Here is a 22406-nt window from a genome sequence, read left to right as displayed (position 1 = left end):
CTACACAGAGCAGCCCTGTCTTAAAAAAAGGCAAATTTTTTCCTTTTTCTAGTCTTTCATTTTATAAAGAGTTCAGTTCCAAAGGATGCTCTCTGGGCCAAATTGGAGTCGCTCAATGCACAGTACAAATAGTACTAATTCAGTAACTTATTCTAGCAGAAAACCAAAGGGTGGAGTCCAACAATTCTTTAAACGTCTCCAAACCGGATGTCTATCAAATACAGATGGGAAGAGAGCTGGGCATGGTGGTGCACACTGTAATTTCAGCGCTCGGGAGGCTGAGGCAGCAGACTCTCGCCCCACTGCACGCCAGCCTGGGCGACAGAGCGAGACTGTCTGAAAACAAACCCAGAGAAAATAACACCCTCCCCGCAAAAACTCTGCGGCCGCTCGTGTGGTGGCGACTCACCCCACTAGGGAAATGGAAAGGGCATGGAAGGTTCAAGCGCCCTTGCGCCCAGGGTGGGCACTGCCGTCAGGAAGGCGACCCCGCGACGTCCCCAAGGCCAACAAGGTCTTGGCAACCACAAGGACACGCCCAACCTGATTTCCAAGTCCGCCCACTACCTGGAGAAAACTTCCCGAGGAACCTCAGGTAGCCCCTCCCGGCGGCTGCCCGCAAGAACAAAATTATTCCCAGGATCTTGGGCGGGTTCCATTGACGTTACTTCCGGGAAAAGTAACCTTTCTTCGGCGGTTGCAGGGCCGCTGAGCTCTCGCGACATTTGCTCCCGCGAGATGTGCTTGCTCACTCCAGCGATGACATCCTCCTCCTCCCCGTCGCCTTTCGGCAATCTTCGCCAGTCCCAGCCCCGACCAATCTGCACTCAGATAGTATAGATGAGGGTCTCCCCCAGAACTTCGGTCCGCGAGGGGCGTCAGGCGGCAGCGGCGGGGTTCAAGTTGCACGAGGCCGACCGTAGCGGCACTGTGGGTGGACACGGGCTGGCGACTAGCAGTGAGCGTGGGCGGGGCGGGGGTAAGCCGGCCGAGTAGCTGCTCGATTGTTCTGGCCTGGCTATGGCGCCTCTCCTCCCCCCCGCCATGGCTCCCCGTGTCCCTGCTCCGCTCCTCTCAGTGAGTGAAAGTGGCCGCCGCCGCCGCCGGCCCAGCGCCCGCAGCCGCCTCAGCGCCGCCGCCATCTTGGGGTCCCAGGAGCCGCCGAGGGAGCGAGCTAGGAGCGTTCCCGTCCAACGCAGTCACCGTCCCTCGGCCTCAGAGAGCGAACCGCAGCTCCACAGTCGGCGGGGCGACCCCCCCCTCCGGACCCCGCCCGCACCCCGCCCCCCCTCCGCCGCCGCTGCGGCGGCGGGGCCCCTCGGCCCGAGGTGAGGTTTGAGTAGAAGTGGGCGGGTGAACGGAGGGGGTGTAGTGAAGGCCCCTATGCGCCCCTCTCTGCGGGCGATGACTGGGCCGCGTCTTAAAGGGGCCGTCGCCCCCGGCCCTTGGATTTGTTGGGGTTAGTAGAGAGGATGGGTGTGGACACTCCCCATAGGGTTGGGACCTCAGGGACCTGGGGCCTCTGCTTTTTTTTCGTACCTCTGGAGCCCTGGGGTCATGGGTGACCTCAGCTACTCGAGGAAGCCCGTGGAGCACCCACACGTGGGGAGTGTTAGACCAGGTGCACGTGGGACCCGGTGGGGCGGTGTCGGGCTAACACGTGTGTGGGTTTGGAGGTGGGGAGGGGCAGGGCGGAGGCTTGTTGGGCCGGCCTGTGAACCGGGTGGGGGTTCTGCCTGTCAATTTAAACGAATGAGATCTGTGGGCTTGATAGTATGAGTATCAGTTTGTGGGGAGCGAGCCGCGATACGGGTGAATGGTGCAAGTTGCTGGCTCGTGTTAGGTAGGGACAGGCTAACACGTGCACAGACTTAAGAAATGTGTCTGTGACATCCCCTCTTGGCTTTGGAGGCTTTGGCTGTGCGGCTAAGCAAGTGTCATCTTATTTTGACAATTCCTTCTTGAGCTTGCTGATGAAAAGTACTACTTCCGTAATCACGGAGGATGGAAGCCCCCTACAGTTTAGAAGTTGGATAGAACCGAAGAAGGCATTTAACTATTTTAGTGAAGAGCCAACTGTGCTCAGGATTCTTTGATTTGTGTTTTTGTGCATGTTAGGAATAGGGGAAGGAATTTGGAGGTTGAACTCTAAAACGTCGCTGGTGATGAGCCTAGTTTTTTCAGGTAGTAACTCCTTGATTTACGTTCCTAATTTTCCGTTGTGGGTTACTGATGCTGGTTCCTCCCGCTTCCCTTCCTTCCAGTCTTGTCCGTCTTTTTTTTTTTTTCTCTTATGTTTGTTTTTGTTTTTGATCCGTGTGGCTTGGATCTTGAGATCTTCCTGCTTCAGCCTCCACGGGACTGAGGTTGTACAACTTCCATACCCCTCCCATAATAACCTTGAGATATGATCGCAGGTTAGGTTAATTAGACACAGTTGAGATATTTGCAGTATATGCAGTGTATGTAACTATCACCGCTCTATAGGATGCTTCAAAAGAAAGGCCTAGGAGCCTCTTAAGTATCACTCCTTGTTTCCTCTTTCCACAGCACAACAATCTGTTTCTGTCTTAGACTTTTTTTTTTTTCCTTTTTGAGACAGGTCTTACTATATAGCTCTGGCTGCCCTGCAACTCACAGATACCAGTCTGCCTAAGCCTCCTGCGTGCTGGGGTTAGTAAAGGCATGCAACACTATGCCCAGCAGATTTGCCTATTTTATATAAAGGGATGCTAATGTATGTACCCACTTTTTACTAGCTTCTTTCATGTAATATTTTCAAGGTTCATATATGGTATAGCATGTAAATTTTGCTGCTTTTTTATTGCTGTTAATTTTTTTTATATGTATATGTGTGTGAGCCTGAGTGTATGTGTATACCCATGTGTGTGCAGGAGCCCATGGAGGTCAATTAGAAGAAAGCATCAGATCCTTTGGAACTGGAGTTACAGGTGGTTGTGAGCCATATGTGGGTGCGGGGAACCAAACCTTGGTCCTGTGCAAGAGCTTTAAGCACTGTAACCTGTTGAGCCCTCTCAACTTTGTGTTTGGGTTGTTTGAGTCGGTCTCACTGTGTAGCCCAGGGTGGTCTTGAACTCACAATCCTTTTGCCTCTGCCTACTGATAAAGGCTTGGACTATCTGGTTTTGTTTTATGCTGGAAATTTCACAAGCTCCATTTTCCTATAAAACAACAATTTGAGATTGTTAAGTTGATTTCTCTTGGCACTGGCTTCTGCATCATTGTATTTAACAACCTTAGGCTAGCACCTTCAAAAAGCAGAACTTGAACTTGCTTTGGACCCAGCGCTGTGATGAATCCAGGATGATGTAGTGTGTAGGTACACGGTGTTGGGGCTGCCTCACCCTTCCTCACAGACCCTGTTGTCTCTCACTGTCTCTCAGCTTGTTCACCTTGATCTGCTTCTGTGCTGTGTAGTTTGAGTCTGTGGTAGTCATGCTGTCCTGAGCACAAGCAGAATTTTTCCCTTGTTACCCTTCCCTAAACAGCTGTTTACCTCCTACTTATATGTTACGGTTATACATACCCTACTACGGTGGCTTAAAGTATATGAAAATGTGAATGGGTTATGTTTGGTGTGGGAGAGCACTGGAACCAGCCCCCAGGATACTGAATACTCACTGTGCAATCATGAGTATTTTGGAACTGCATATAGGACCATGCCTTTGCCACATAGCTCAGGAGTGTAGTAGTTTATACCATTGTGTGCAAATAAGCCCGTGTTTACACATGACAGCAGAAATAGCTCAAGGTCTCACTTACCAGAATGTTTCTTTGTCATTATGTGATACATGTATGTACCTAGTAAAATCTACATATCTTTTAGATTTTGTTTTTTTTCTTTTCTTTTCTTTTTTTTTTTGTGGAGGGTGAAACATGGTCTCATACTATTGTAGTGCAAGCTAGCCTAGCCTTGTTGTGTGGACTGTGGCAGCCTCAAATTTTTAGCAGTCCCAGGAGTGAGCCACCATGCCTGGCTTCTGTCTATATTCTAAAATAAATTTGTTTTTAAGAGATTGAACTCCATTGTTTTAGTTTACTGTGCTCCTTCTTCTACATCGGTGGTTTTCAGCCTTCATAATGCTGCCACCCTTTCATGGGTGACCCCAACCGTAAAACTATTTTCATTGCTTCTTCATAACTGCAGTTTCACTACTATTATGAATCATAACATGAGTATATGTATTTTCCAATGGTCTTTGATGATCCTGAAGGGGTCCCAAATCACAGATCGAGAACTACTGTTCTACATCTTGAAGAATTCAAACCAAGTTTTGTGTGTGTGTATAAACTTTGATTTAGTGTGTTTGTGTGCACATGCCACATCACACGTATGGAAGTCATGGAACAATTTGCACAACTTGTGAAGGTCATCCTCACTGCCAATGTGAGTTCCAGAGATCAAACTCAGGTCATCCAGTTTGGAGACAAGTGTCTTCATCCATTTATCCATCTTGCCTGTTCTCAGACTACTTTTTGAACTTTTTTTTTTAAATAGGGAATGCAATATAACTAGAAAGAATTCTGTGACTGGGCTGTACCTCAGTAGTAGAGTGCATGCTTCCAGGGCCTTCGACTTGATCCGATGTACCACCCCTGCTACAATAGTTGTCATAATAATGACAAAATAACACATGCTTACAATCTATCTATCTATCTATCTATCTATCTATCTATCTATCTATCTATCTATCTATCTAATCTATCTATCTGAGCCTGAAGCCAAGAAAATAAAAAACTTTTTAAATGATATATTTATTCTTATTTAATGTGCATTGGTGTTTGCCTGCATGTATATCTGTGTGACGGTGTCAGATCCCCTGGAACTAGAGTTACAAACAGTTGTGGGCTGCCGTGTGGGTGCTGGGAATTGAATCTGGGTCCTCTGGAAGAGCAGTCAGTTCTCTTAACTGCTGAACAATCTCTCCAGCCCTGAGAATTAGAAGTTTTAAGCTTGAAGTCAGCCTGGGCTACGTAGGGAGTTCAGTAAGCACTTATACCCACTGAGCCATCTTTTATCCTGAAGAAAAGTGTGTCCCCCCCCCCAAGGTTTCTCTGTAGCTTTAGCTTTGGTACCTGTCCTGGAACTAGTTCTTGTATATCAGGCCTTGAACTCACAGAGATCCACCTGCCTCCGCCTCCTGAGTGCTGGGATCAAAGGCGTGCGCCACCACTGCCCAGCTCCGAAGGCAAGTCTTTTTTTTTTTTTTTTTTTTTGGTTTTTCGAGAGAGGGTTTCTCTGTGGCTTTGGAACCTGTCCTGGAACTAGCTCTGTAGACCAGGCTGGTCTCGAACTCACAGAGATCCGCCTGCCTCTGCCTCCCGAATGCTGGGATTAAAGGCGCGCGCCACCATCGCCTGGCTCCGAAGGCAAGTCTTAAAGTTGGCTAGTAAGTCTCAGGATTTTGCTGCTAGAATTCAGAGGATGAGAAGAACTTAGGCATTACTATTCAAAACTGTTAACCAGTTAGTGCTGGGAATGTGTGTAGTTTGGAAGGGTACACAAAACTCTGGGTTTGATCCTTAGCAATCACTGTTCTGAGAATGGTACTACTTGCTGTAAGGCAGCCAGATTGAGTTATTTCCAACCCTGTCTCTAAAATTAAGTAAATGAACTGAGTGTGGTGCCACATCCCTATCATCCAAGCACTTGGGAGGCAGAGGCAGGTAGATGTCTGAGTTGGAGGCCAACTTAGTCTGCAGAGCCAGTCCCAGGATAGCCGGGGCTACACAGAGAAACCCTGTCTCAAAAAAAAAAAAGAGAGAGAAAGAGAGAAAGAAGTAAATGAATGACTATATGAGCTAGTTAACATGATCAATGCTTTATCTCAATCTTTAGACTTGGTTGGTTTTTAATCTCTATTTTACAGATGCCAAAATAAAACTCAGTAAAATCAGTTAGCCAGTAAGTGGCAATGTTCTCTTTCATTCCCAGAAATATTTAAAGAGCATTTTTGTTTAAAGTCAATTCACTTGTAGGCCAGGCTGGCCCTGGAGACTAACCTTGAATCTTGGTCCTCCTGCCACCACCTCTGAAGTGGTAGGATTACCGACATGTGCCACCACCCTCAAAACAAACAAACAAAGCAGTAAGAACTCACTGAAAACTTTTGGTTTCTTTATAAATACATTTCCATAAACTGGCCGTGGTGGCACACAGCTATAATCCCAGCTCTTGGCAGGTGGAGCAGGAGGAACAGGAATTGAAGGTCATCCTCTACTGACAACTTGATAGTGTAGTATAGATAGGGCCTGGTGTTGTATCTAGGTGGTAGAGTGCTTATCTAGCATCCATAAAGTTCTGGATTCAATCCACAGCAACATATAAACTGGGTGTGGTGGTACACACCTGTAATCTCTTCACTTGGGAGGTGGCAGCAGGTGAACTAAAAGTTCAAGGTCATGGTGAGTTCAGGGCCAGCATGCCCCAAAATAAGTAAAAGTTTTTCCACTGGAAGACTTGGGTTTGACAGCTGGGTATAGCAATAAGTGCTTGTAATTCCAGCTCCTGGTAAGCTGAGGTGGGTGGGTGGGGGGGGGTTGCGGAGAGTTGGAGGCTGACTTGGACTACAAAATGAATTCAAGGCCAGCCAGGGTTGCACACTGAAACCTTGTAGAGGTCTCTGGTTCAGATCCCTGTACCCACACGACAGCTCACAGCTGTCTCAGAACTCTAGTTCCAGGGGATCTGACAGCCTCTTCTGGCCTCCATGGCCACCAGTCAGGCATGTGATGCACAGACACATATGCAGGCACCAACATACATGTAAATATAAATCTTAACACAGCAATATTAATTTCAGTACTTGGGAGGTAGTAGGAGGCTCTTCTGTTCCAGGCCATCATTTTTACGGCCAGTTGCGTATTTTCATTTTGATGGCTTGGCTTGGGTTCAGAGTGTGGAGATCTTTTAAATGACGGTATCAAGAGTCATCTTGATTAAATTCATTGTGCAAGTTTTACACAAAATTCATCCTGAAAGGGCTTCTGTGGCAGCAGTGGTTGTGTGCCTTACTGGTTAAAAGGCAGCTGAATGAGAACTCTGGGATAGATTGATGTTTTACCACTGTAAAAATTGAAAGAAATTTCTACGCTTCGAAAACAAACAAACAAGCAAACCACACAAAATAAAGCCGAAACTCAATAACAACAAAACCTGCTGGATAAGATGATGAGCCTTATTCCAGGCCTGGGGAGGCAGAGGCAGCCTGGTCTATATAGCAAGTTTGGGGCCAGGCAGGATAAGTAAGAAACATTGTCTCAAAAACAAAACAAACAAACAAAAAACAAACATAGGAACAAAACCAACCAAGCAAAATTAAATAGAGAAAGACTTCAGTATGTTCTCATTTACTGAGCAAGTTATTTAACGACTTTGTATATGTGTGACCAAGCCTCATGTTGTAGCGTATGCGTATTTGTAATCTGAGCATTGCACATTTCCCTCATGAATGCTGCTTGGGATTATAAACTGAGATTGCAAATATATATCACCAAAGGCCAGCCATTATGAACATTTGAGCTTCTAATCTGTAAAATGGGAATTAAATTTCTACTTCTGAAACAAATCGTGTGTTCAGTGCTGAGCACATGAGTGAACATTAGTTATTTTGTCTTCATGTAGAAAATAAAGTACGCCAATGGCTGTACTGGTCAGTTGTGCTCTAGAAAAGAGCTATTGCTTATGTAGGAAGAGGGAACAACTGATAAAGCATGGGATTTTCTGAGATATTTAGATCTAGAATGCCTCCCCCTTTCCTCAACGGGGTTTCGCTGTATAACGGCCTTGACTGTTGTGGAATTATCTCTGTAGACCAGGCTAGTCTCAGAATCAGAGAACCTCTGCTTCTGCCTTCCCTCCTTAGAGTGCTGGAATTAAAGCCATCTGCCATTACTACCCGGTGAGACAGGGTTTCTTTGTGTAACATTGGCTGCCCTGGAACTAGCTCCATAGACCAAGTTGGCTTTGAACTCGTAGACATTTACCTGCCTCTTCCTTCCTAATGCTGGGATTGAAGTCCTGTGCCACCACTGCCCGCTTTATTTTTTTTTTATTTCTTTCCCAGATAATATTATTTCCTTTAAAAGAACAAGTGAATTACCTCCAGTTTTGCATGTGATAGCTCTTCTGCTCAGTAGTTACTGAGTAGATAAGAATAAAATGTAGATAAATCTTGGAAGTCTGTGTGTGGAAACAGAAAATAGATAATAAACATCTGTAGGATTAAAATAAAAGTATAAGCACAGTGATCAGTTTATCCCTAAGAATCTACAGATATGTTGCCAAAAAGGCCAATAAAAGTAATTTCCTGCCGGGCAGTGGTGGCACACACTTTTAATCCCACCACTGGGGATGCAGGTGGGTCTCTGTGAGTTTGAGGCTAACCTGGTCTACAAAGTGGGTTCCAGGACAGCCAGGACTGTTACATGAGAAACCCCGTCTTGGAGAAAAAAGGAATTCCCAAGAAGAGTATGAAAAGAGAAGTAGAGCCCCATGAGATGGCCCAGGAGGTCAAAGTGCTCGCTGTGCAAGTCTGTCAGCTTGAGTTCTAGCTCTAGTCTGCAGTAGAAGGAGAGAACCTACTCCCAAAAGTTGTACTTTCACAACTACGTGTAGATGTGTGCACACACAATAAATAAAATTTAAGGCACACACCTTTAATCCCAGCTCTTGGGAGGCAGAGGCCAATGGAGCTTTGTGAGTTTGAGGCCAGCCTGGTCTACAGAGCATTTCAGGACATGAGTTCAGGTGGAAGGAGAGAACCTGCTTTGAAAGTTGCCCCTTGGCCGTCATACTCTTGCCGTGAGCACAGGAGCATGCACACACACATGAAATAGATTCCATAAAATTTAAAAAGCTGATAGTCCTTTAAATTTGCTAGAGGAGAAAGTCGTTTAGGCTTAAAAATAGGCCTGATACAGTCTTAAGGATTATAAAGCCAGAGATTTGTTTTGTTTTGGTTTTTTGAGACAGGGTTTTTCTAGCTTTGGAGCCTGTCCTGGAACTTTGCTCTGTAGACCAGGCTGGCCTCAAACTCACAGAGATCCGCCTGCCCCTGCCTCCCAGTGCTGGGATTAAAGGTGTGCGCCACCACCACCCGGCCAAAGCCAGAGATTTATGATCCAATCCTATTTCAGATCTGGTCAATTAACTATTTATTGATATTTTGTATCTAATGATTTGTGAAACTGTATTCCATTCACCCAGTATTTACTGTCTGCCTATGAGTATCTTTTGCTTTTCTCAGCAGCAGTTTGTTGAGCACTGCTATACTCAAGGAACACTAATAGTCTGTTGCTAATGTAAGTTAGTCAGTCTAGTTGTATACCTATGCCTCCAGAATGCTGGGGTGACAAGCATGAGCCACTGTGACCAGTGAATGAATGTGTGCAAATAAAGTAAAAAATCAATTTAGGCCATCAAAGGCCCCCATAAAGGATGCAGACTGATGAGACTCTAGCTGTATAATAAATATATGAAATTGTCTTACTGACAGGAAAGCTGACTCAGTGGGGAAATTACTTGCTGTGCAGTCATGAGGACCTAAGCTTGGGTCTCCAGCACTTATGAAAATGTAAGCCAAAAAAGGCGTACACACTCGGGAGGCAGAGGCAGGAAGATCTCTGGGAGTTCAAGGCCAGCCTGGTCTACAGAGCTAGCTCCAGGACAGCCAAGGCTACACAAAGAAGCCCTGTCTCGAAAAACAAAAAGTTGGGTCTAGAGCTGTGCTCTTGAGTGCAGGTGCTGGAGGTGGAGGCAGTTTGATTCTAGAGGCTTGCTGCCCTACCAGGCTACTAAATTGGCAAGTTTCAGGTTCAGTGAAAACTTTGTCTATAAAATAGATGGAAGGGCCATTGAAGTGGCTCATTGCATAGAAGCTCTTGTCAATCCAACTTTGACCCATAAACCCATAAAAAAACTGATCTCCACATACCCATGTTACACAGATACCCACACTCACACAGCATGCCCAAACTCACACATACGAAAGATAAAAGATGGAGAGTGATAGAGGAAGGCACTCTGGCCTCTGCATTCACACACACGTGTGCACACACATTTTCTTAAAGGAGGGGAGAAATGTGCTCATCTAAATAACCTTAAAAAGGAATGAAATACGAAACAACTAAGTGTATATAAACCTATACTCAAACATTTTACTACATTTTGGTTTATTTTTGGTTTGTTCACACGTGTGCCACAGCGTATTGTGGGCGTCAGAGGACAACTCTAAGCATTGGTTCTCTATGTCAATATCTGGATCCTTGCGATTGAACTTAAAGCTGTCAGGCGTGGCAGCAGGTGCCTTTACCCATTGACCCATCTTGCAGGTTGTTCTGGGTCACTCATAATTGATAAAGTCATATTCCATATGACTACAGGTTAACAGTTCTGATACTGATGTACATGCATACTACAGTTGGACAGTTAACTAAATGGGTGATTGGAGACAGGTGTCTTATTGTTGAATGGGAATCTTTTCCCTTATCTCCCCACCCTAAGACAGGGTTTCCCTGTGTAGCCCTGGTCGTGCTAGAACTTAGTCTGTAAACGAGGCTGGCCTTGAACTCTGAGATTCACCTGCCCCTGCCTTCCGTGATTAAAGGTGTGTGCCCCCATGCCCAGCTTTGAATGGGAATTTGTAGGTAAGCAAGGAAAGGAGGATTTGAGTATGAACCCAAATTTAGCTTAATATATAAATACAGATTATTTTACTTAGAAACATTAATAAGATACATAGTTTTTCTTGCCAGGTGGTGTTGGAGCTTGACTTTAATCCCAGCACTCAGGAGGCAAAGGCAGGCAGATCTCTGAGTTTGAGATCAGCCTGGTTTTACAGAGTGAGTTCCAGGACAGCCAAGGCTGGTACACAGGGAAACCCTGTCTCACAAAAAAACCACCACCACCACCACCAACAACAACAAAAAAGACAAAACCCAACCCCACAAACCATACTCTTGTTTTAATATATATAAAAGAATGTTTTGTTTATATATGATGCATGCGCTCTCTCACATCCATACTATTAGTTGAGAAAGTTACAGAAGACATTCATGTAGCACACCTAGTGTGTAGATCTTCTTTGTTTCCTGATTTTTTTGTGTGTCTTTTTTATTTTTCAAGACAGCATTTCTCTGTGTTAACAGCCCTAGCTCTCCTGGAACTAGCTCTGTAGACCAGGCTGGGCTCGAACTCACAGAGATCTTCCTGCCTCTGCCCTCCCGGTGCTGGGATTAAAGGCGTGCGCCACTACTGCCTGTCTGTTTTTGTTTTTTAAAGACAGGGTTTCTCTGTATAGCTCTGGCTGCCCTGGAACTCATTCTGTAGACCAGGCTGGTCTTGAACTCAGAGATCCACCTGCCTCTGCCTCCTGAGTGCTGATATTAAAGTTGTGTGCCACCACTACCCAGCTATTGCCTAGATCTTTTATCTTAGTAGAAAGAAAAAGGTTTGTGTGGTGTTTTGAATGAGACTGGTCCCCATAGCTTCATTTTCATATTTGAATATTTAGTTCCCAGTTGGTAGACTATTTAGGGAGGATTAGAAGGTGTGACCTTGTTTCAGGATGTGTATTACTGGTTGGGGCTTTAAGATTTCAAAAGCTCACTCTAGACCCAGTCTTAATCTCCTTCTGCTCCTGCCTATGGGTCAGATTATAGGTTCTCAGCTACTGCTCTAGCAGTATGCTTACTTTCCTCTATGCTCCCTGCTATGATGATCATGGACTAACCTGAAATTGTAAACGCCCAATTAAATGCTTGCTTTTATTAGTTGCTTTGGTCATTGTGTCTCCTTGTAGCAATAGAACAGCAACTAAGACTGCTTGGAGAAATGACTAGTTATAGAGTTGGCACAGGAAATGTATATAATAAAAGATAAGAGACCCATAGATAAGAGGGGGTAATAGCTATCAACAGTAAGTTGTTCCAGCTTTGGCTATTTTGAATTCTTTCCATTGGTTACTGTGCTCCTTTGATGTAAATTTGGACTTGTTGCTGCTGCCCTTTTTAGCTTGTTTTGTTTCTTTCAACAGTGACATTCTCTAATTTTTTTTTAAATTAACATTTATTTATTTGTGTGTGGAGTGCATATGTGGAAGACTTGACAACTGTGGAAGTTGGTTCTTGTCTGCTGAGGATTGAACTCAAACCTCAGGCTTGTGGCAAACTTTTTTTAATCAGCTGAGCCATCTGTCAAGTACTGGGTTTTAGTTTTTTATTTGTTTGTTTGTTTTTTTGAGGCAGGTTTCCATGTACCTTAGCCTGGCCTTTAACTCACTGTGTTGCTGAGTATAGCCTTGCACTTTTCTTTTTATTACTTTTATTTTATGTACATTGATGTTTTCCCTGCATGTAAGTCTATGTGAAGGTGTCATCCCCTGGAATGGGAATTATAGACAGTTGTGAGCTGCCACGTGGGTGCTGGGAATTGAACCCTGGTCCTTTAGAAGAGCAGCCAGTGCTCATACCTGCTGAGCCATCTCTCCAGACCCATCCTTGCACTTCTTCTTCTTTTTTTTTTTTTCTTCGAGACAGGGTTTCTCTGTGGCTTTGGAGCCTGTCCTGGAATTAGCTCTGTAGACCAGGCTGGTCTCGAACTCAGAGATCCGCCTGCCTCTGCCCCCCGAGTGCTGGGATTAAAGGCTTGCGCCACCACCGCCCGGCTCACCCTTGCACTTCTGAGTCTCCTTTTTCTACTTTTCAGGTTCTGGAAAGTACAGGCATATGGTACTGTTCTTAGTTTTATGCAGTGCTGGGGACTGTGTAGAATTTGTATGTGCAAGGCAAACATGTACCTCCTGAGTATCTCAACTGAGATGCTGGTGGTTTTAATGCTATTCCTTTCAGGCATGCCTGATGCTCAAGGTTCATTTTGAAGATTCATCCAAATTAAAAAGTACTTGGAAAAGTTATGTCCCGTGTAGACATTTTTCTTGTTATATACTTTTTAAACAATGCAGTGTGCAAATATTTGTGTAGCATTTGTAGTATGTTATGTTAGATAAGTAACTGAGAGATTCACAGTAAACAGGATATATGAGGATAATAAACAGATTATGTGCCATTTTAATGTGAGTTCATCCGTAGCTATGGTTTTTGCAGGGCTTCTAAAATCAATATCCTGTGTACCATTAGGACTGACCATATTTCATTTTGAGAAATAGCATGCAGGTTTCATTAAGGAAGAAAAAGGATTAAGGAAATATAATCACAATATACTTATGGGGTAGCAGTATATTCTTTTCTTTGCCACTTTAGCAATTTTTGGAAGGGATGATCTTTTTTAGCCAAGACTTCCTTCAGTTCACTTTTAAAATGCAGGTATTATTTTTTAATCTCAGTAACATTATGCTCTGAATAAACTTACCTTGTTAAATTGCTAGACTGTTTCCATGTTATAGTGACCCCTCAGGCTGAGCAAAGTGTTTCTGGCCCTCATGGTTGAGTGCTCTACCTACTTTTTTTTTTACTAGGGCAAGCTAGTTTTTCTCCTTGTGCTTGCTCCTTAGTTTGGTGTGTGGTACGTAATTATCTCTTCCTAATCAAGTGCTTTGTGACTTTATTTACCAGGATAAGGTAGCCAAATAATTTACAGTTCAAACCTGAATGCTTTGGAAAATGAAGAGAGAAGACATAAATCAAATTAGTGAGAGATAGGTGAGCCTAATGGTGGGACGTGTTGTTTTTGCTGTTTTATAGCAGGGGCTAGAAGTAAAGAACTGGGGCTTTAGAGTCACTGATGAGATCCAAATTCTGTTTAACTTAGCTGTTTAAACTAAAGTGAAAGTAACTTTCTTTAGTTTTGTTTTTAGAGACAGGTTTCTCTGTAGACTTCGCTGTCCTGGGACTTGATCTGTAGACCAGGCTGGCCTTGAACTCACAGAGCTCTGTCTGCCTCTGCCTCTACCTCTGTATGCCACACTGTCTGGCTGAGAGTAACATTTTTTGTTGTTGTTGGGATGTTTGAGTGTTAGAGAAAGACAGGGTTTCCTGTAGCCTCCACTATGACATTGAACTAGCAATATACCCGAGTTTGACCTTGAATTTTTGATCCTCCTTTCTGTACCTCCCTTCATGTGCTTTGCTGGGATTATAGGTATGCACTATTGTGAAATGACAGAATTTGTATTATTATACAGATTTAGTGAGCTAGTTTGTTTTGTTTATTTTAAATTAAGGTGTGTGTGTGTGTGTGTCCACATGTATATATACCACATGTGCCATAAGGCGCTTGTGGAGTTACTTACAGACAGTTGTAACTGGTGCTGGAAATTGAACCCAGGTCCTCTGTAAGAGCAGCCAGTGCTCTTAAGTGCTGAGCTGTCTCCAGCCCATTTTATTTTTCAAGTTTTTGATACTGGGTTCTTACCTAGGGCCTCTCACAGGCCGAGAAAGGTCTGTAACTCTGAACTAGCAATGGACCTACTATATAAAAATTCACACAGAAGTAGACTTTTTTTTTTTTTTTTGGTTTTTCGAGACAGGGTTTCTCTGTGGCTTTGGAGCCTGTCCTGGCACTAGCTCTGTAGACCAGGCTGGTCTCGAACTCACAGAGATCCGCCTGCCTCTGCCTCCCGAGTGCTGGGATTAAAGGCGTGCGCCACCACCGCCCGGCCTAAATATTTATTTATTTATTAGGTATACAATATTCTGTCTGTGTGTATGCCTGCAGGCCAGAAGAGGGCACCAAACCCCATTACAGATGGTTGTGAGCCACCATGTGGTTGCTGGTAATTGAACTCAGGACCTTTGGAAGAGCAGACAATGCTCTTAACCTCTGAGCCATCTCTCCAGCCCAGAAGTAGACTTTTCTAAGTATGTATGTGTGCAATGCACATAAGTAGACTTAACATGGACATGGACTATTATGAAAAGCTGAAGTATAGTCTTAGTATAACCAGGATTATATAGAGTCTCAGAACAGTCCTGTCAATGGTAAATTGCTCTGTCAGTGTATTAATAGTTTTTCCATCCTTAGAAATGGCCATGTAAGTCAATATAAACACTGAAGAGCTCTTCACTTTAAGATTGGAATGGATTTGATGGGATTTTTAGAAGGTATTCCTCCTTGGAGTCTTTCCACTTCTGGGAAGTTTACACTTTTCTTTAATCTGTGACCCCCTGCTTAAAAAGAAAAATGGCTGGGCATTGATTCCTGCTCTAAAGAGGTAGAGGCAGGTGGACCTACTTGAGTTGGAGGAGAGATTTTGTATAAAACTCTAATAGTATATATACTCCCCTGGCAGTTAGGATACCTCATACATATGAGTGACTATTAGTATAAAAAGAAGGTGATGTAGAAAACATATACTGTGCTCTGCAAGGTCCTCACAAGTCAGCTCCCCATTTGGATACTTGGAATTCATTCTTGTAATTATTAATGGAGGGGAAACAGGGATTGTACATCTAAGGATTGTTTGAGAAAGTGTTTATAAATTGTATTGCAGTTGATGATAGTGTTTCTCCACTTCACCTTTGCACTAGAAGGCAATGTCTAATAAACTTTATATAATTTGTTGTGGTCTCCGGGTCTTGTGTTCAAGACAGCTTGATTTCTGTTTATGGAAGGCAAGGGCAAGGAAGCAAAAGGAGAAGAGGAATAGTCTTTCAATTTTTTCTTTTTATTTTTTTTACATATCTTCATTCTGCAGCTGTGCAGTCGGAGGTCCTTGTGCATGAAGACAGATTTGTTCTATGGCCTCGGAGTTGGGTGCCGGGGACGATGGCAGCTGCACTGAGCTGGCAAAGCCCCTCTATCTTCAGTACCTGGAGAGGGCCTTGCGGTTGGACCATTTTCTGCGACAAACATCGGCCATCTTCAACAGGAATATCTCTAGGTTTGCTATTTTATCTTAGTGCTTTATTACATTTCTGATTACTGTCTCTTAACATTTAAGGTTAAACTATATATGATTTTTATTTTTAGTATTTTCTTTCTCTTTCAAATAAAACGGTCAACTTTTTCAAGACTATTTTTGTTTTAAGTGTTCATTTATAATAACCTTAATTTAATCAGTTAGTCTTCCTTCAGTCTGTCTGTCCATCTATCCTTTCAGATCCCAGGCGGACCTAGAGCTCACAGATCTCTCTGCCTCTACCGCTGGAGCATTAGCTTTAAAGGTGTGTGTACCAGCTTTCCTGACCACTTAGCTCTCTCACACACATAGCATACACATATACATGAGTGTGTGTGTGTGTGTATATATTTGAGATAGGGCCTCACCTAGCCCATACTGGTTTCAAATGACCTTGAATTCCTGATCCTCCTGACTCCACCAGGTTCTAGGTTTATAGGCGTGTGCTACCACACTTGGCTCAAAATATGTTTTGTTGGATAATCTTTAATTAGAGACTTATTATTCTCCAATTTTTAGTGATGACAGTGAAGATGGGTTGGATGACAATAATCCCTTATTGCCTGAGTCTGGGGATCCCTTAATACAAGTGAAAGAAGAACCTCCAAATTCATTGCTTGGTGAAACTTCTGGGGCAAGCAATTCTGGATTATTGAACCCATACTCACTGAATGGAGTTCTGCAATCAGGTCAGTGTGGAGTGGGATTCCTCTGGACCTTGAGTTCTCTTGGGGGCAGTCATCCTTTCATTTTTTTTTTTTTATTCTTTATGTTTCTTTATCCAGAATCAAAATCTGACAAGGGGAATTTATATAACTTCTCTAAGTTGAAGAAAAGCAGAAAGTGGCTAAAGGTAAGAGATAAGACAGAATATTTCCAGTCCAAACTAAGATTACAACTGTAAGGGAAGTCACCGGTCCATTTGGGAATTTTAAATAATTCTATTTAAAAGGTTTTTTAGTTAGCATATGCAAACATTTACGTTAAAAAAAAAACACTAATTGATCTACTATTTCTTACTTTTGCTATGAGCTCAAAATGATGTAAATCCTTAAATATCACCACCATGTCCTTTAGCAGATGTTTTCAGAGACAGTTTTTTTTATATTGGAATTTGTTTTGTGAAGAGAACTTGGTGAAAGAATTTTAGTAGACTTTTATTAAATATGAAACACTGAGGAAAGAAAAGAAACTGATGAGAAAACTACTCCCTTCGTTGACTCACCTTGTAATTAGGAATGTCAGTTTATTTTTGTGAATTTTTGAGTAGTTCATCATAATGTTCCGAGTGCATCCATGTGCCAAGTACTATTACTGGCATATGACGAGTCTCTTGCTCTGTGACATTTACATTCTATGTGAGGAAGGTAGTAAGTAAGAATGCAAACAAGTAAATAACTATAAATTCTTTAAAAGATAGCATTTCAGCAGAATTCTGACTAATCAGAGTGAGCCATGAGAATGTCTAAGGTAAGAGCCATTGATTATATGAGACATACACAAGAATCTTTCACAAAGAAGCATTTGGTGTTTCTGGGAAAAGAGGCTAGTGTGGCTGGTGTACAGTGAATGGGATAGTGGAAGTGAGATTAGAACCTGCTGTGTGTGGACTGCATTCCGTTGTTAGTGATGCTGCACTTACTCAGGTCACAGTCATAAGCAGTTAGAATGGCATAGTATTTATACCACTACTGGGAATGGCCAGAGTGAACAGAGGGCAATAATTCTATTTAAGTAAAAAAAAAAAAAATCGAATTGATCTACTATTCCTTACTTTTGCTATGAGCTCAAAATGATGTAAATCCTTTAATATCACCACCATGTCCTTTAAAACTCAGGTGTATAAAGTCTGACCTACTTTCTATCAGAAAGATTTTAGGAAGTTAGAAATACAGAAACCTTCATACTTAACTATCACATTTTAAAGAACTGAGATATGACTCTGAAGTAATGGTTCAGAATGCTTGTTGCTCCTGCTGAGGACCTGGGTTCTGTCCCAGCATATATATGGTGTTTCACTATCATCTATAACTCAAGTTGCCGGGAATCTGATCCCTCTGACCTGCAGGCACCAAGTATGCATAGAGTTCGTGTAAGTGCGTGCAGACAAAACACATACACATAAATAAATACATAAAATAGATAAAAATTGAGGTATAAGTCACTGACCATAAAATCTAAGCTTTTAAACTATGAGACTTAGTAACTTTTAATATGTTCACAGACTTCTTGGCAATTACAGTTGTCTAGTTTCAGAACATTTCATCATTATGTGAAGACACTCTTTGCTCATTAGCAGCTATTCCCATCCTCAGTCCCTGCTGGCTGCTAATCTTTTTCTTTCTCTGTTGATTTGCCCATTCTGGGCTTTTGTAGCTAGCTTTTCTTACTTTGTGTAAGAAAACTTTGAAGGTTTATTATGTGGTGGTACATATAGTAATTTATGGTATGTTTTATTACTTTGTTTCTTCTTATGCCTCATCATCTGAATGTACCACATTTTGTTTATCCATTCATGAACTACTGGATATTTGAGTTGTTTCTCCCCTCCTATCATACCTTGTTTTGTCCTTGTTGCCTTAAGTGCTATATTCCTTTTCTTTATTTCTATACCCTAAATTCTTTTGTTTGCCTTGGTATATGTAACATTTATGTGATTTGTTTTGTTTTCCTTTTTTGTCAGATTGATAAATAGTAGTGTAAGAATTCGAAATGACTATACTCTGGCTGTTTTGGCCATTGTTCTAGCTTCTGGGAAAAATGATTGGATTGTTTAAGAAATTGCTTCCAGCAAAAGTTATATTCAATTTTCACCCCTTTTCTAGAGCATTCTTTTAAGTGATGAGTCCAGTGAGGCAGATTCTCAGAGTGAAGACAATGATGATGAAGAAGAAGAACTCAATCTCAGCAGAGAAGAACTTCACAACATGCTTCGATTACACAAATATAAGAAACTTCACCAAAATAAATATAGTAAAGATAAGGAGGTGAGAGTTTCAAGAGAACACTCACACCATATTAATTTATATGAAATAATAATTGTTAATAGCTTTATTGTGATAGGATTCACATAACAAAAATTTAGCTATTGAGTGTCTTTGGAATTTACTTAGTGTTGTTTCCATCCTCAGTGTCTCAGGTCTATGCCACTTTTCTCACTTTAGAAGGAACCCTTTACCTCTTAGCTTCTGTTCTTCCTTGGTGCCAGGCAGCCACCAGTCTACCTTCTTTTTTGATACTTATTTGAACTTTATGTTTGTTTACATACATATATTTTATGTATATTTATATTTATTGAGACTTGCTTAGAAGGGTGACCTTGAACTTCCATCTCCACTTTCCAAGTGGTGGCATGTGGCACTACATACAACTGTGGTGTTTTATTTTTGGTTCATGTTAGAGATTGAATCCAGGGCCTCATACAAGCATGTTCTTTGTAAATGTGTCCATTCTAGATGTTTCATACAAATGGAATTAAATCAGATAACATGGTACTTTTTATCCAGCGTCTCACTTGGTGTAATGCTTACAAGGTTTGTTTACATTTGTACCATGTATTACTACCCCATTCATTTTTATTGCCAAATAGTTTTACTTATTTATAGAACATGGTGTTTTTGTTTTTCACTTGATGAGCTATTTTTTCCCATTTTGGGTTCTTTTGTATACTGCTATGAAGTTTTTGTGTGGGTATATTTTTTAATTTCTCTTGGTTATATTCTTAGAATAGGCATTGCTTGGTCATGTGATAACTATGCTTAACTTTGTAAGATTATTAGTGTGTCTTTACCAATATAATTACTTGTTGATGTTTTCTGTCTGGATAAAACTATATTACTGTGATGATAGTTTCCACTCTACCCATACCCCAGAAACAGTGTTTCTCTGTGTAGCCCTGGCTGTCCAGGAACTTGCTCTATTAGAGATTGGCCTGCCTCTGCTTCCCAAGTGCTGGGATTAAAGGTTTACACCACCACCACCACCACCTGGCTGATGATTTGGGGGTAAGGGGGCTTCTTGAAACAGGGTTTCTTTGTGTAGTTTTTAGAGCCTATCCTAGATCTTGCTCTGTAGACCAGGCTGGCCTCAAATTCACAGAGATCCACCTGCCTCTGCCTCCCAAGTGCTGGGCTTAAAGGTGTGTACCACCACCACCTGGCTGATGATGTTTTTAGTGACAACTATTTGACAACTATTACCAAAACATTGTGATTTTTGCCAGAAATATAGCCTATTGTACATAGTGAACACTAGTGTATTTGGAGACCTAATGATTTTCCAACAATATTAAGGTAATACACATAGACCTACAAACTACAAACCTATGTGCATGATAAGCAGTGGAACATCTTAACTTTTTTTGTTGTTTTTGTTTTGAGATTGGGTTTCTCTGTGTAGCCCTGGCTATCCTGGAATCTCACTGTAGACCAGGCTGATGTTGTATTCACAGAGATCCTCCTGGCTCTGCCTCCTGAGTATGCCACTACTGCCCAGCAATACCTAACATTTTTTTTTTATAGTTTTTTTTTGAGACGGGGTTTTCTCTGTAGTTTTGGAGCCTGCCCTGGAACTAGCTCTTGTAGACCAGGCTGGCCTCGAACTCACAAAGATCCGCCTGCCTCTGCCTCCCGAGTGCTGGGATTATAGGTGTGCGCCACCACCGCCCGGCAATATCTAACAATTTTGATTCTGACACCTGATGCCATAACATGGTGAACTCTATATTTTCATCCATTTCTCTCTTTCCTTTTTTTAGACAGGTTTCACTCAATAGTCCAAATGGGCCTTGAATTCTTGGGAGTCTGCCTCAGCCATAGGTGTTGAGATTACAGTCATGATCTGCTTTGATTTTTTTTAATTGAAATAAAAAATATATACATAGGATTGTAAGTGTACAGTTTGATGCGCACTTAATTTTGACAGTTGACAGAGGGCTTTATTTTAGTCCTCCATGTTCTATCATTTATAATCTCAGAAAGTGATTCAACAGATCTTAATTTATATGGGAATGAAGATTTGAGAGATAGTTGAAATGAGATGTTTGGAAGCATTTACTACTACATGAATGAAAAAAATGAGATGAGATCATTCATGTTAATTGTAAAATAATAGGTACTGTCTTTAATAATAAACTCTTGGTGAAAGAGAGGGGAGTTTAAAAGGTGAAAGGGCCGAGATGACAAGTTGGGGACTATTTGTTGAGCCTAACATGGTCACATATGCCTTTAATTTCCAGCACATGCAACCAGCACAGAGGCAGGAGGGTCAGCTGCAGGTGTGAGGCCAGTAAGTCTACAAGATGTGTTTTAGGCAGCCAGGACTACATTGTGAGACCTTGTTACCATAAACAAAAACAGTTCAAAACCAAGCAAACATTTGCAGCAAATCTAAGGGTAAAAGCCTGAATAGTTAATATCAGGAACCTAGTAAGTCTGAGGACCTGTTGGTAGTGGAAATATGGCTGATCTCTTAGTGATAAATTTCTGTTGTTTTGTTTTTACATTTCCTTATTTAGTTTGTGTGTGGGCATGTGTATGCCAGAGCACATGTGTGATTGATGTCAGAGGACAGCATCACAGTGTCTTCCACCCTTAGGTTTCCAGGGATTGAACTTGGGCAAATGCCTTCATCGCTATCATCTTTCCAGCCCTTGATGAATTTCTTTTTCTTTTTTTTCCTTGATGAATTTCTAAAGAGAAACAACTCTTTTTGCTTTGCTTTCATTTTTTGTTGTTATTACTGTATTTTTGCTTTGTTTTCTGTTTTATTTAAGACAGAGTCTTGTGTAGTTCAGGCTGGCCTGGAGTTCCTGATCTCCTTGCCTCCACTTTCCTTTTCCTTTTAAGCCAGTTTTGGAATTACTAGCTTAAAGAGAAATGCCTTTTGCAAATAATTTTGTACCACATGTGTTTGTGCATAGTGGCACACGTTTGTAGGTACAGTGTTGGAATCAGGAGTTCAAAGCTAGGCTGGGCTACCTGAGCTCCTGTTGAAAAAAGTAAAAAATAAAATAAAATGTGATAGAAATTCACTTTCCTGAAGGCTTTCCTTCCCAAATTCTTTCCAACAGTCTGTCTTATGCATAGTACTTGAACCTGTTTGGCTTCTAAGTTAAAATCTCTTTGATGTACTAATTTCTTATTGGTCTCTGTGGGAAACAATATTTAGGAGCTATGATTTCCTCTGGCTTAGCTTTCTTTAATTGAGATGACTTCAGGGCTGTGCAGTGGAATGCAGGCAGGTCCATCACAGTGTTTGCCTGCTTCAGTTGCAGCAGTACCAGTACTACAGTGCAGGCCTGCTCTCTACATATGACCCTTTCTATGAGCAACAGCGTCATTTACTTGGGCCCAAGAAAAAGAAATTCAAGGAAGACAAGAAGCTTAAAGGTAAGCATTTGTCCCATATTTATTCTTTATTTAATTTCCAAAATTGTGTATGGTGTTGGCCGGGCGGTGGTGGCGCACGCCTGTAATCCCAGCACTCGGGAGGCAGAGGCAGGTGGATCTCTGTGAGTTCAAGACCAGC

General features: G+C 42.2%; 1 protein-coding gene across 2 annotated transcripts in view; it reads left to right on the top strand.

The window, feature by feature from the left end:
* The first annotated feature begins 845 nt into the window (after positions 1-845).
* Positions 846-22406, top strand: part of Ino80 (INO80 complex subunit) — a 114609-nt gene continuing 93048 nt past the window's right edge. Inside the window, exons 1-6 of one of the 2 annotated variants that reach the window (XM_005364272.3) lie at positions 846-1328; positions 15675-15860; positions 16398-16567; positions 16664-16731; positions 18704-18865; positions 22147-22267. In XM_005364272.3, the coding sequence (XP_005364329.1) occupies positions 15718-15860; positions 16398-16567; positions 16664-16731; positions 18704-18865; positions 22147-22267 (664 nt within the window). In that variant the 5' untranslated portion in view covers positions 846-1328; positions 15675-15717. Of the gene's footprint in view, positions 1329-15674; positions 15861-16397; positions 16568-16663; positions 16732-18703; positions 18866-22146; positions 22268-22406 lie in introns of those variants that run through there. The other variant, XM_026787741.1, reaches the window with a different exon arrangement.

This window comes from Microtus ochrogaster (assembly GCF_000317375.1).
Source record: "Microtus ochrogaster isolate Prairie Vole_2 chromosome 14 unlocalized genomic scaffold, MicOch1.0 chr14_random_1, whole genome shotgun sequence".
Classification (NCBI taxonomy): domain Eukaryota; kingdom Metazoa; phylum Chordata; class Mammalia; order Rodentia; family Cricetidae; genus Microtus; species Microtus ochrogaster.
Note: the sequence above shows the minus strand (reverse complement) of the source record. Positions and strands in the feature narration are given on the sequence as shown.